The 12826-nt window shown below is 32.0% G+C and overlaps 1 protein-coding gene across 1 annotated transcript in view; it reads right to left on the bottom strand.

Annotated features, from left to right (window-relative positions):
* The window catches only part of LOC140441343 (ankyrin repeat and IBR domain-containing protein 1-like), a 180288-nt gene that overhangs the window by 157874 nt on the left and 9588 nt on the right, over positions 1-12826 (bottom strand). Inside the window, exon 2 of the mRNA XM_072531999.1 lies at positions 2984-3283. Within this exon, the coding sequence (XP_072388100.1) occupies positions 2984-3152 (169 nt within the window). The 5' untranslated portion in view covers positions 3153-3283. The remainder of the gene's footprint in view (positions 1-2983; positions 3284-12826) is intronic.

The raw sequence follows: 12826 nt of genomic DNA, 5'->3' as shown, positions 1-12826 counted from the left end.
TTTAAACAAATATTTACAACCACTCTGTCGAAGTTAGTTCAAATTAAACGGCTAAAAAATATTTGGAAAGCTGGTTAAAAAACACAACTTTTAAAACCAAACAACAATGTTCTAGGACCCTTAGCAGCCAAGATAGCCCCTTTTTTTAAATTACTATTATATTAATTAACAGCATTATTGGCTGAAATTAACCAATCTTATGGTAGGTATTTATCGTATTTTCATTGAAAAATTATCCAAAATAAAGCAGATAATAATTGCGGGATGTATAAAATTTTTCCTTAAATGTTGATTATATATATATATATATATATATATATATATATATATATATATATATATATATCCGTGCCGTGTCCCTTTCGTCTCAGTGTCGAGTCCAGATATTTTTAATGTTATAATATACATACAACTGCTTTGTGGCAGTGATTGTACCGGGACTAATAAAGGAGAAAACCTTAATTACATATTTCTGTACAAAAGATAGTTAAAAATATGGCGGCTTGGATAGAAAATCTCACTGTGTTGTCACTATTACTTGATGAAAAGGAAGAGGAAGAAAAGAAAATGCGGAAACAAATAAGATGGAGTGTGCATCCTAGGTGGAAAAAAAGAAAAATTAAAGGAGAATTCAAAATATACAGAGGATTATTGGAAGATAAAATTTCACGAAAAGTTCAAAATGTCGTAGTACTCTTTTTTTTCAGTAATACACATAAAACTCCATATCATATTAACTCCACAATATCTCCTGCCTGTCTGTTTACCAGCACTCGTGTTCACAAAGCAATAAAATCGTATTTATACCGTGCGGTCCGCGCATCGCGAGTGCCGAGAACAAAAATTATCGTTTGGGATTAATTTCAGGACGGGCACGGACGGACCCGGCCTGAAAATACATACAGGCTTTATAATTTTTATCGCTCTATTACTAACCCATTTTTATAATAGCCAGATTAATGTAACAGTATTGGTCGCCCTTCTTTCTTCAAAATAGCTGGACCGATTTTTATGAAATTTTACATATTTATTCGCTAGGTTTAAGAATTGGTTGTAATATATTTTTCATACTCCTAAGGGGTAAGGGTGGTTCACCCCAAACTTATTTTATTGAATTTTTTAGAAAATTTCTTATTTTAAATTTTCTATAATATGGCATTAAACAATACATACAATCCTCTACTTTTCACCCTCCTATTATGAACTTCTATCGCTTATTAGCCATATTATTGTCAGAGTTAGTTGCTATACTCCTCCGAAACGGCGTAATTGTTATGAAATTTCCCATGTATTTTAGATAGGTCTGATAATTGGTCGTATTATATTTTTCATATCCTCAAGTGATAGGAGTCGTTCACCCAAAACATTTTTTTTATTTATTTTTAAAAAAAAAATTTTATTTTTACTTTTTTATAATGTGGCATTAAAAATACATACAATCCTTAATTTTCACCCTAATATTACCAACCCTTATTTTTATCTGTCATATTAATGTGAGAGAGTTAGTTGCCATACTTCATTGAAACGGCTTGACCGATGTATCTTAGGTAAGTCTGAGAATTGGTCGTAATCTATTTTTCATACCCGTAATGGTAAGAGTGGTTCACCCCAAATATTTTGTTTTATTTTATTTACAACAATTTTTATTTTTTATGGTGTGGGATTAAGAAATAGAATAAGCCTTAATTTTCACCTTTCTATTCGTAATCACTATTTTTAAGAGCCATCATAGTAGTATGACAGTGTTAGTTGCCATAATCCTCCGAAACCGCTTTGGGTAAAGTTTATTTTTTAAAAAACTTTTTGTTTATTTTTAATTTTTTATGATGTGTATATAAATAACACATACAACTCTTAATTTTCACCTTTTATCACCAATCCCTATTTTTTAACAGCGAAATTAGTGTGACAGAGTAACTGGTGTCACAGAGTTATTTGCTACACTTCTTTGAAATAGCTTGACCGATTTTTATGAAATCTGGTAGGTTGAATTATACTACTCGGAAGTTTCTTCTAGGAAAGTTGTTTTTGTTCAAATTAGTTGATACAGTTGTAAATCAGAACTTTAAATAGAATAGTCAACTATCCTACAGAGTTTTTGATTTCATTGGAATTGGGGAAAGAAAAATAAACAAAGAATAAAAAATCAACAAATTAGAGGATGTCTTGATATTGCGAATAATAACTATTTCAACGAAAGTACCATTTAATTTTAAACGTTTACAATTTTCCGTGCTTTTGGCTTCTGCAATGACAATAATCAAATCACAGAGTCAACTGTTGGAAGTTTGCGGAATTAACTTAGATTTTTCATGTTTCGCGCATGGGAAATTATTCCATTGTCGGAAAAGCGTCATCGTTGTATATTTATTTAACGCGAAAAAAAATTTATTTATCTGAAAGTATTAAATCGATTCAACTTTTTCCATGCTAAGTGTTTTTGTTTTGGTTTTATTTTCTGTAAATTTCTTAGATAAATTATTTAATTCTAAGTCGCCGTAATTTCGCCGGGTCAGATAGTGTGTAATGAAAGCAGTGGGGGTCCCCATTTAAGATGTTAAAGTTAAGGTCCTTGTGTTTGGTATATTCCTTTTTTTATGTTATTCCAGCCGATCTAAATTTCGCGGAATATTCGACTGCCCCGCTTCTTTTGGCATGCACGTATATTATTGTAGATATAAACTTTAGTTATGATAAATACACTAAATTTAACTTTTCAACTGTGTATAGAAATAATGAAAAGTGGAACTAGGAGCAATTTATTATTTATCATTGAAACTTACTATTTAAAAGCTTTTTAACCTTTTTATATTCGCCTTTAAATTTTTAAGACTTAAAAACCACTGTTTAAAATGTTAATAGAAATATTGGAAAAACAAATCGAATAAATGACAACTACGAAAGAAATATAGGTATATATAAAAATATACAAAGTACCAAAGATTTTTATAATAAAATAATATTGTTACAAATTATTACATACCATGTTTAGCAGCATAATGTAGTGCAGTATTATGGTTGTGGCTTTCGCCGTAGCTAGAGTTTGGATCTAAGTTTTTCCTTAATTCAGGCGAACTCTGGTAAATTTGCATTGCTGCAAACTCGTCTCCATGCTGCATGTATTTTTTAAATTTTGACGATGTACTTCCCATTCTTACAAATACTAGTTTGATGCTACTTTATTTTACGAATCGAGCACGCAACAATTCGATATGTGTTCTATGCACAACAAATTCTTATGTCATGAAACCCAACTTCCACGCCGGCAGCACCATTCTTTCTCCTAAAAAGAACATTAACTTTTATAATTACATAAAACAAATAAAACAGCTGTTATAATATGATGAACTCGTATATACCAGAGTAATGTAAATTTTTATAATAGGTTGGTTACATTGAGAGGTAATTGAAACATATCCTAATTATATTAAATATGCTTCAGGTGTTATTCGTCTTTATATAGATACTAGTAGTAAAGTTTTCACGTCGCTGCTGTATCTTCTGTTTGTTTTAAGGGCTCCCGTGCAGTCTTGTTTCTTGTTCTTGCTTTGAGTTTGTATGTTATTTTATGGGTCTAATTTTTTTAAACCGATTTTTCAGCTACTTGTTTTGATCATGGCTCTCAAATGTCTTGCATATATTGTGTTATTACTGTTCTTTTTTAGCCTTGAGTCTCCTTTTTTATCTTTGTTGACACTATATGGACTAGTTCTTTAAATCTACAGGTGCACACCAGTTTAACAAAGATTTATTTTATTCTTAATGATTTGGAAGGTCTCGTCTGTTATCAAATATTTTTAACTTATGTAATTATTTGTCTTAAAACGTTTATTAATACTTTTACACATTATTTAATATGTTTTTATATGTTTCGGAATCATCCACTATTCAGCCTTCTGCGTCCAAAGTTAAACATAGGCCTCTTCTTAGCCTTATTTCTTGAGATGTGCCATTATTAATAAGACCATAGTTTTATTTCTCGTAGAAGGTCTTTCTTATTTCCATTTACAGCTTATTATTTGTCGTTGATCGTTTATTACATTATGTTATAGGTTTGAGTTTAATGTTTCGCTATGAAAGCAATATAATTTGAATCATTTATCGCTCTAGATATAATCTAAGTTGACTGAAGATTTATAGCTTATATAGACCACAATAGTAAAGACGTGATCAATGTATTTTTTGACTTATTTCCAGCTTTTTGACAAACATAGAGTCAGCTTATTTGATTCTTGAATCAAGCGTTAATTGTTAATGAGAGAGTATCTGTAGATAATAATAACAACTATATCCTTCAATTTATCATTTTGTGAGGTGTTGCCAGCTTGTTTCTTAAAGTCGACGCATAGTTAAGGTAGCTCTCTATTTGGGATATTCTTGAGAGTGGAAATAAAACCTTCTAGTTAAAGAAGAAATATTTTGTCGTTCCCCTCTTAAAATTTGAAGACTGAGTTTTGTTTTCTGAGACTTATTCGTAGACTAGATTAGATATACTGGTAAAACCCTGCATTCCACTGCCAGAAAAGTGGATATAATTGCCAAACTGCGTGTTCTGAAATGCCCCTTCCTAGCCACGGGGTATCATAGTCCTACGATTTTGATGGTTTATCTTGTCAGCTTTTCGTTCCAGATTCTTTTAGTGTGCGCCTTAACATAGCAGTGGTGGTCGCTGTTATCCTTCCCCAGGAATTTTTATCTACCTTTTGGTCTAGGCTTTGGGATGGAAAGTACAAATAGAGATTTTATGAATCATATAACTGTTATCTTCTTTTCTTAGGAAATTAAGGGTAGTAAAGAAATACTAGGAAGCGTAAGAGTAGACTTGCCAATCTAAAAGGTAGTTTGTCCTCTACTGGGATTGTAATTTATACAGACGGTAGAGTATACTCTGTAAATTGCTAAAATTAAGTGATTCTTTTTATGTTTATTTTTAAAAATTGTGTAAATATATCTAGTTGTCATGAATCTCACAGGTATGTTAAGTACAACTCATTTATTTAGGATGTTTGTGATTTTCCCTATTATCTTACACTTATACTTGTGTTCAACGATACAGATAACAAGATATATTTGATTTTACTATCAGTTATCATTCATAGCACTAGTAATAAACAAATATATTTGAACGAATATATTTAAATAAGCTCCGTTATGTAATACAAAACTAACTTAGTATTAGTTTTGTAGTATTGGTATTTAATTAAAAAACCGTTTGATTAATTTTGTAATATTTTCCTGGAGCGATATAACTAGATGATGAATGCATTAACTACAAGATAAAAAAAACCATATTTGGGTATAAAAGAACAAAAAGTAATTTTTACAAGATCTGGATAGGATTGAAATTTTACTACAAACTATAAAGATGATTATAAATTTCAAAATTTGAGGAATTTAGAACGTATATACATTTATACGGCTACACTTATTTAATATTGTTATAAAGCTTATTTCTTGTGGCATCATAATACAATGACTATTTTCGATGAGAATAAGCCCCAATATAAGTTTAAAATAAGAATGTTTTTGACATTTTCGATTTAATATCTTTGGTTATTTGTGTATTTGGTGGAAACGTTTACATTATTATAATAACTAATAGCATTCAAGTTTTGCTCTATTATATCCAAATTTATTTTGAATACAAAATTGTGTTTTTATTGCTTAGTAACTAAATACATACTAGTACACTTTATGTCCGTGCTGGCATAAAGTGCATTTTATGGCCCGCAAAGGCATAAAGACAAAAAAAATAATAACTTCTTAATAACAATTATTATTAATGATACGAAATGTGGAATTAAATTATTATAACTATATAACATCATTTGATAGAATTCACATGAAACTTGCAATTCTGGAAATACATGTGTCCTTGGTACATAAATAGCTATCTTGGCAATTCTTACAAACAATAGGAATTTAGGTATTTGTCAAAAATTTCCACATGGGAGCGCATAAAATCACGATACTATGTTATGCCGATGATGCAGTACTAATTGCTGATAACGAAGATGACCTACAAAGGCAGCTCCACACCTTTAATATCACAGCAAACAAACTTAATATAAGAATATCAGTAGAAAACACTAAATGTATAGTGATCAGTAAAGAGCCGCGTAGATGCAAACTAGAAATAGACGGCAAAATTGTAGAACAAGTAATGAAATTCAATTACCTAGGAGTAAAGATAATTAGTGACAGGGATATAAGAACAGAGACCACAAGGCAAGCATCAAAAGCGGCAAGAGTAAGTGGTTGCCTCCGAGAAACCATATGAAGAAACAAAAATATCTGACCACGGAAAGCAAAATGAAAGTATACAAGACAACAGTAAGACCAATCCTAACATATGCAGCGCAGACAAGGATCGATACAAGAAATACGAAACAACAAATCAACAATATCGAAATAAGATTATTAAGATCAATAGCAGGCATATCATTAAGAGACAGACAAACCAACAGAAGTACAAGAGAACAAGGCAAAATTCAAAATATTAACAGGTGTATAAAAACAAGAAAAAAAAACTGGAACGAACATGTAAACCAAATGGGACAAGATAGATTAGCGAACATCTGTAAAAATAACAAGCCGTATAGCAGAAGACCCGTTGGATGGCCGCCAAAAAGGTGGAAAGATAATGTACAGTAAACAACGACTGAAACAGAGTAGGAGGCAAACAAACAGGAGTAATCCTAGTGGCACGAAGAAGAAGAAGAAGTCAAAAATTTAAGTTCGAAAAGGGACAAAAAATTAATTTGTCATCTTACTGATTTTAACAAACAGACCAATTTTGTATTACAAGGTTTTGAGTTCACAATTTTTAATTGTATTAAAATGACATTAAAACCAACGGATTGCTGTGCAAGAGCAATAACCTTAGTGCAAGATAAAATTGAAGACACAAATATGCCAACAAGGTACTAGGAGTAAGTCGTTGTGGTGTTTACAGAGCCATTAAGCCGTTCAATTAAAACTGCAACCATGCTAGTTGGACATGATGAGGCCCTAGGAGAGCAGCATTCGCATGCAATAATTGATTTTTGATTTCTTCTTGTTTAGGAAATAAACATCTAACTTCAATACTAATCCAAAAAATAATAGAACATAATAAAATTCTTCAATCATTGAGATTAATAACTCTCTAATACTAAATCTCCAATACATCTATTCAAAAAGGAAGACAAATAGAACCCGGAAAATTACAGATAAATTCTTTTAATAAACATAACACTAAAATTAAGAACGAAAGTTGCCACCAAAGAACAGCAAGGTTTTAGGTCGGGAAGATCATGCACAGACGCTATATTGATGCAAGTGCAAGAGAGATCATTAGAATACAACAAACCGACATATCTATGTTTCGTGGACCTTAAAAAGGCATTCGACTGGGTCAAATTAAAGGACGTTATCCACTTATTGTACGCAAGAGAAATACCTCTAGAAATAATCAAGAAGATTAAAAATGTCTACCAAAATAGCACAATAAAAGTAAAACTAGAAGAAGAACTAACCGACAGTATTGAAGCTGGCCATGAGATAAGACAGGGAGATTTGTCCTGTTATCCTTAATTTAATATAACCGCCAGCAAAACATGTTAATTTCCCCAAAAAAGAAAAAATGCATGCTTACAACAGCAACTTTACTAAGATATAAATTAAAGCTGGAAGGTCAGATAATAGAACAAAGGATGGAGTTTAATTACCTACGCATCACACTATTTAACAACAGAAAGCTCGAAACTAAAAAAAAGTGAACAGAGCAAACAGAGCTGCAGGCTGCCTGAATGAAACAATATGTAGAAATAAAAATATCGGGAAAGAAATGAAATACGATCTGACACAGAGAGGACAAAAAGGATGTTAGAAACAACAGAGATAAAAACAGAAAAATTAATGATAAAACACTATGGGACAGAGCTAGATGTATAGATAGAAATACGACGTGGATGTAAGGTGGAAAACATCAACAACTTGGTAAGAAATAGAAGAGTTGAATGGAACGTTAATATAAGCCGAATGACAACAAATAGAGTAGTAAAAACCACAAGAGACGGTTCCCCAATAGAAATACGATCAGTAGGGAGAGCATATTATATATATATATATATATATATATATATATATATATATATATATATATATATATACAATACAAAACTCAAATATTTGGGTGTGCAGCGGAAGATAGGACAAAGAAGTACTCTTTTTAGTAAACCAAGCTTTCGCAAATCTTTATTTGCATCATCAGGGTGCTACAATAAACAAAATTAGTACAAAATACAGAAAAGGAATTATTTTGCATCTTACACTAATTGAGGTTGGTTGTCGTGATGTTTATCAAATGAAATGAGCAACTCATTTGACCCCTACAAATGATGGTGAAAACTATCCAAAATTGTTTTTTAAAAAACGTTCTTTAACAAATACATATTTAAAACACTTTAAAACACATATACATGAACACTTAAATAAAATTATGTTAAAATAATTACAGAACATGTCATAAAATAAAATTTAGGTTAGAAACATTCTTATCAGAAACAAAGAATTGGTTGTGAATTCGTTACTGCCAACTTAAAACGATAGAACGTTAGATCTTAATGATAACAATGTTAAGGTAATAGTATACCTGATAGACGCTGAACTTGAAACAGAAAAGGTAAAAAGACTTATTTTAGAAGAAGTAGTAGAGGTATTATATATCTCATATATAATTAAACTTATATTGTTGATGATGAATTGTCTGTATTAGTAGATTCATGTTTATCCAAAGTTAACAATAATGAATATAAAATGCTTAAATTATTGGTATCTGTCTTTTTGTTAATAGACAGATACCAATAATTTAAGCAACTCATATCCCATAGGTCCTCCCTATGCTTCTCTTTCCTTGGATCTTTCCCTGTATAATCAGTTGGAGCAAGGTGTATTTCTCTCCACGTGTAATATGTCCGAGATATTCCAATTTTTTTGTTTTAATTATATTTAAAATTTCTCTTTCTTTATTTATCCTTCTCAGAACCTCTTTGTTTGTGACGTGTTCTGTCCACGATATTTTCAGAATTCTTCTATACACCCACAGCTCGAATGATTCCAGTTTTTTCATTGATGTCGCATTCAAGGTCCAAGATTCCATTCCATAAACTAAAGTCGAAAAAACATAGCACCTCGCCAACCTAACTAAGTCATGCACCTAAGATTTTTTTTAAAATTATACATGCCAGAATTTACAAGAAATGCGAAGAAAATGTGAATTCCGCAATTCCATGGGTACACGTGAAGCACTTTTTACCTTACAAGCCCTACTTCAGAGATGCCGCGATGTCAATTGTGATGTCTATATTTGTTGTATTGACTACGCAAAGGTATTTGACCGTTGTCAGCACCAGAAGATGTTCGTCGCCCTACAAAGAGTAGGATTGAATAAGAAGGACATTCGGGTTATCATGAATTTATACTGGAACCAGCGTGCTTTAGTCAAGTTCGAAGACCAGCTGACCGACCAAGTAATGATCATGCGCGGAGTAAGGCAAGGCTGTGTGCTCTCGCCGACTCTTTTCAATATATACTCTGAGGACTTTGAGGAAATTTTTACTAAAGGACTCACAAACCTAGAGATGGGAATTCGAGTGAACATCAATAATATCCGCTACGCCGATGACACTGTGTTACTAACAACCAGCCTAAATGATCTACAAGCCTTACTAGACCAAGTGATACCTGTGAGCATAACATACGGACTAGACCTTAATATTAAGAAAACTAAATTCATGGTTTTCAGCCGTGCAAATTTAGATCCCGGGGCACTAATGACAGCGAAGAGATCCAGAGAGTCGACAGATTCACTTACCTCGGAACTACTCTCAACTCACAACGGGACTACGCTCAAGAGATTAGATCCAGAATTAAAATGACACGGTCTACATTTATCAAGCTGAGATTGTTGTGCTGAAGGGATCTCAGTTTGGGAACCAAGATGCGGATAGTGAGGTGCTACATTCTTCCAGTGTTAATATATGGAGTTAGAGCCTGGACACTGACGCAAGCCACAAAAAAGCGGATTGAAGCCTTCGAGATGTGGATATACAGGAAGATCTAAAAATATCGTATGTGGACCATGTCATCAATGTTGAGGTCCTACAGCGCATAAGTAAAGAAAAAGAAGTGGTTAATTTAGTCAAACAACGTAAGCTTAAGTACGTCGGGCACGTGATGCGGAACGAAGAAAATATCGAATTCTTCAACTCGGTGCAGGGTAAAGTATTTGGCAGGAGAGGACCGGGACGCCGTCGTATTTCGTAGTTAAAAAACCTCCGACAATAATTTGGGATGACCTCCGCGGAGCTGTTTCGCAGAGCAGTCAACAAAACCATGATATCCTTGATAATCGCCAACATCCGGACCGGATAAGGCACTGAAGAAGAAGGAAATAAAAAGAGAAGAAACGGAAAGATCAATAGAAAGATGGAAAGAATAGCAAGTATGGCAAGATATTGATCAGTGGACCAAGATGCTGATCCCGGGCGTAAGGGTGGACTGCTGTGGTTATAGGCGACTAGATTACTTCCTGACGCAAATGCTCACAGAACATATCTTCATAGATTAAGAAAGATGCAAAAAAATGCCTGTACTATGATTACTCTGACACTGTTACTCACACAATGTTAAAGTGTAATAGATGGACAGTGGAGAGAAACAGAATGTATAGAAAAATAGGTATGAGCCCTGTTAATGTGAGAGAGATGATTGTGAAGATGGAAGATGGAAGATGAAGGATGGAATATTGTACATAATTACATTTGAACAGTAATTAAAAAAAAGAAGAAGAAGACGTACACTTTCGGAGTACGACATTCAACTGCGCGCAAGTAGAAGAGGGTGGTTTTAGTTGGTAGGCAGGATAACAAAAAGGAATCTGTTTGCAGGACCTCCTTCTTCTAAGAGGAAATGTGCTCGGATGTATTCCCCTACTGTGAATCCAACAAACGCCAGCCATTTCTGGGAATCTGTTAACCTGGTACAGTTTTTAAAGATGACAGACCCATTTTAAATCACAAAGATTAAAACAGGATGATGGGCTGGTACCAACACTGTTTAATTCAGTACTGGAATACGTAGTTAAAAAAATATCAGAAACACACTTATTGATAAATCAGCAAAACTGGCAGCCTATACAGATGATATAAAAATCATGAGCTGAACCAAAGCAACAGGCGAGAATACGTATGTGGAGCTTAAGTCACATGCTAAACAAATGGTCTGTCAATAAACACAAAAAAGACTAAAATCCTAGTAAAAAGCCGATCGAAGATATCAACACGACACTGCCTGACAGTTTACAGATTAGAAAAAGTAGATGGCTTTATTTATTTAGGAGACAACATCACAAAGGACAACATTGGCGTTGCAGAGCTTATAAGAAGAATCATCTAAGAATTATCTTAGACAATACAGCCCACTTCATTATGAACCAGACAAAACCGTAATCCGATCGATAGTGAGTTATTATGGATGTGAAACTTGGATATTGAGTCAAAAATCTGTGAACTGCAAAAAATTTAATAAAGGTACTGAGACGAATACTAGGTCCTATAAATAGGAGAAACAGGTATATATATATATATATATATATATATATATATATATATACATATATATACGAGTATCTATGTATATATATATATATATATATATATATATATATATATATATATCTTCTTCTTCTTAGTCGTTAACCTAATGCAGGTATCGTGATATCATGAAGGTATTAGCTCAATTTCCCAATGTTCCTCCACGTTTTTATATCTTCTGCCATTCTAGCACATTCTGATAATCGTAGCAACAATATGGTCCGTGTATCGTGTGGGAGATCTACCTCTATTTCGTTTGCCTTCTACTACTACTATATATATGTATATATATATATATATATATATATATATATATATATATATATATATATATATATATATATATATATATTGTGACGATTGGGGTTTATAGAAAATAATTTATAAGTTATATACTACATAATATTAGATATAAAAAAGTATTTGATTATTTTAAATAAGTTATATACTAGAGAATTTAATAAAAATATATTTATGTGAGGGCATTTTTAATAAATTAGCATAATAATTGTAAAAAGTTGTATTTTAATATTGTAAATATATATAAGTGAGCCATGTGCTTAGGCAACCAAAAATACTCTCGGAGATTGACAGATATTTATACTCTGAAGTGACGTTTAAGAATATTTACAATATAAAGTGGGTTATAATAATATATTGTTTGAAATGTGTATTTTATTAAATTAGAATGTTAAGTTACTAATTTAATTATATATTCTGATCTGAAAAGCCTAAATGTAAACAAAATTATTAATAGAAAGGAATGGAATTCTCTGGATCTCCGGAGATGGCCATGTTTGCGAAATGGTTTGTTCCAGAAAATTCATACAAGTATGAAATAGAACAAATTGGAACATGATATCTTACGAGATAGTTCTAGAAAATCCAAAAAACATATAAATACCCGTGATTTGGATTCAAGATGGCAGTTTTTGAAAGTTTTTAGTCAGAAAAGTTTTAGATAGTGCAGTCAGAAGAGTTTTAAGAAGTTTTTAAGTTTTTTTAGTCAGAAGTCAAGCAGTTTATTATGAAAGTTAGTTAGAGTCAGTGAATCAAGTACAAATAGTCAAAATGTTTAATATAGTGAGTTAAATGAAGATTAAAAATTATGCATATAATTTAATGCACATTTATAATTATACACAAATAATTATTGAAGATAAAAAAAGGTATATTGGAAGAAATTAAAT

The sequence above is a fragment of the Diabrotica undecimpunctata genome, chromosome 5 (genome assembly GCF_040954645.1).
Source record: "Diabrotica undecimpunctata isolate CICGRU chromosome 5, icDiaUnde3, whole genome shotgun sequence".
Taxonomy (NCBI): Eukaryota; Metazoa; Arthropoda; class Insecta; order Coleoptera; family Chrysomelidae; genus Diabrotica; species Diabrotica undecimpunctata.
Note: the sequence above shows the minus strand (reverse complement) of the source record. Positions and strands in the feature narration are given on the sequence as shown.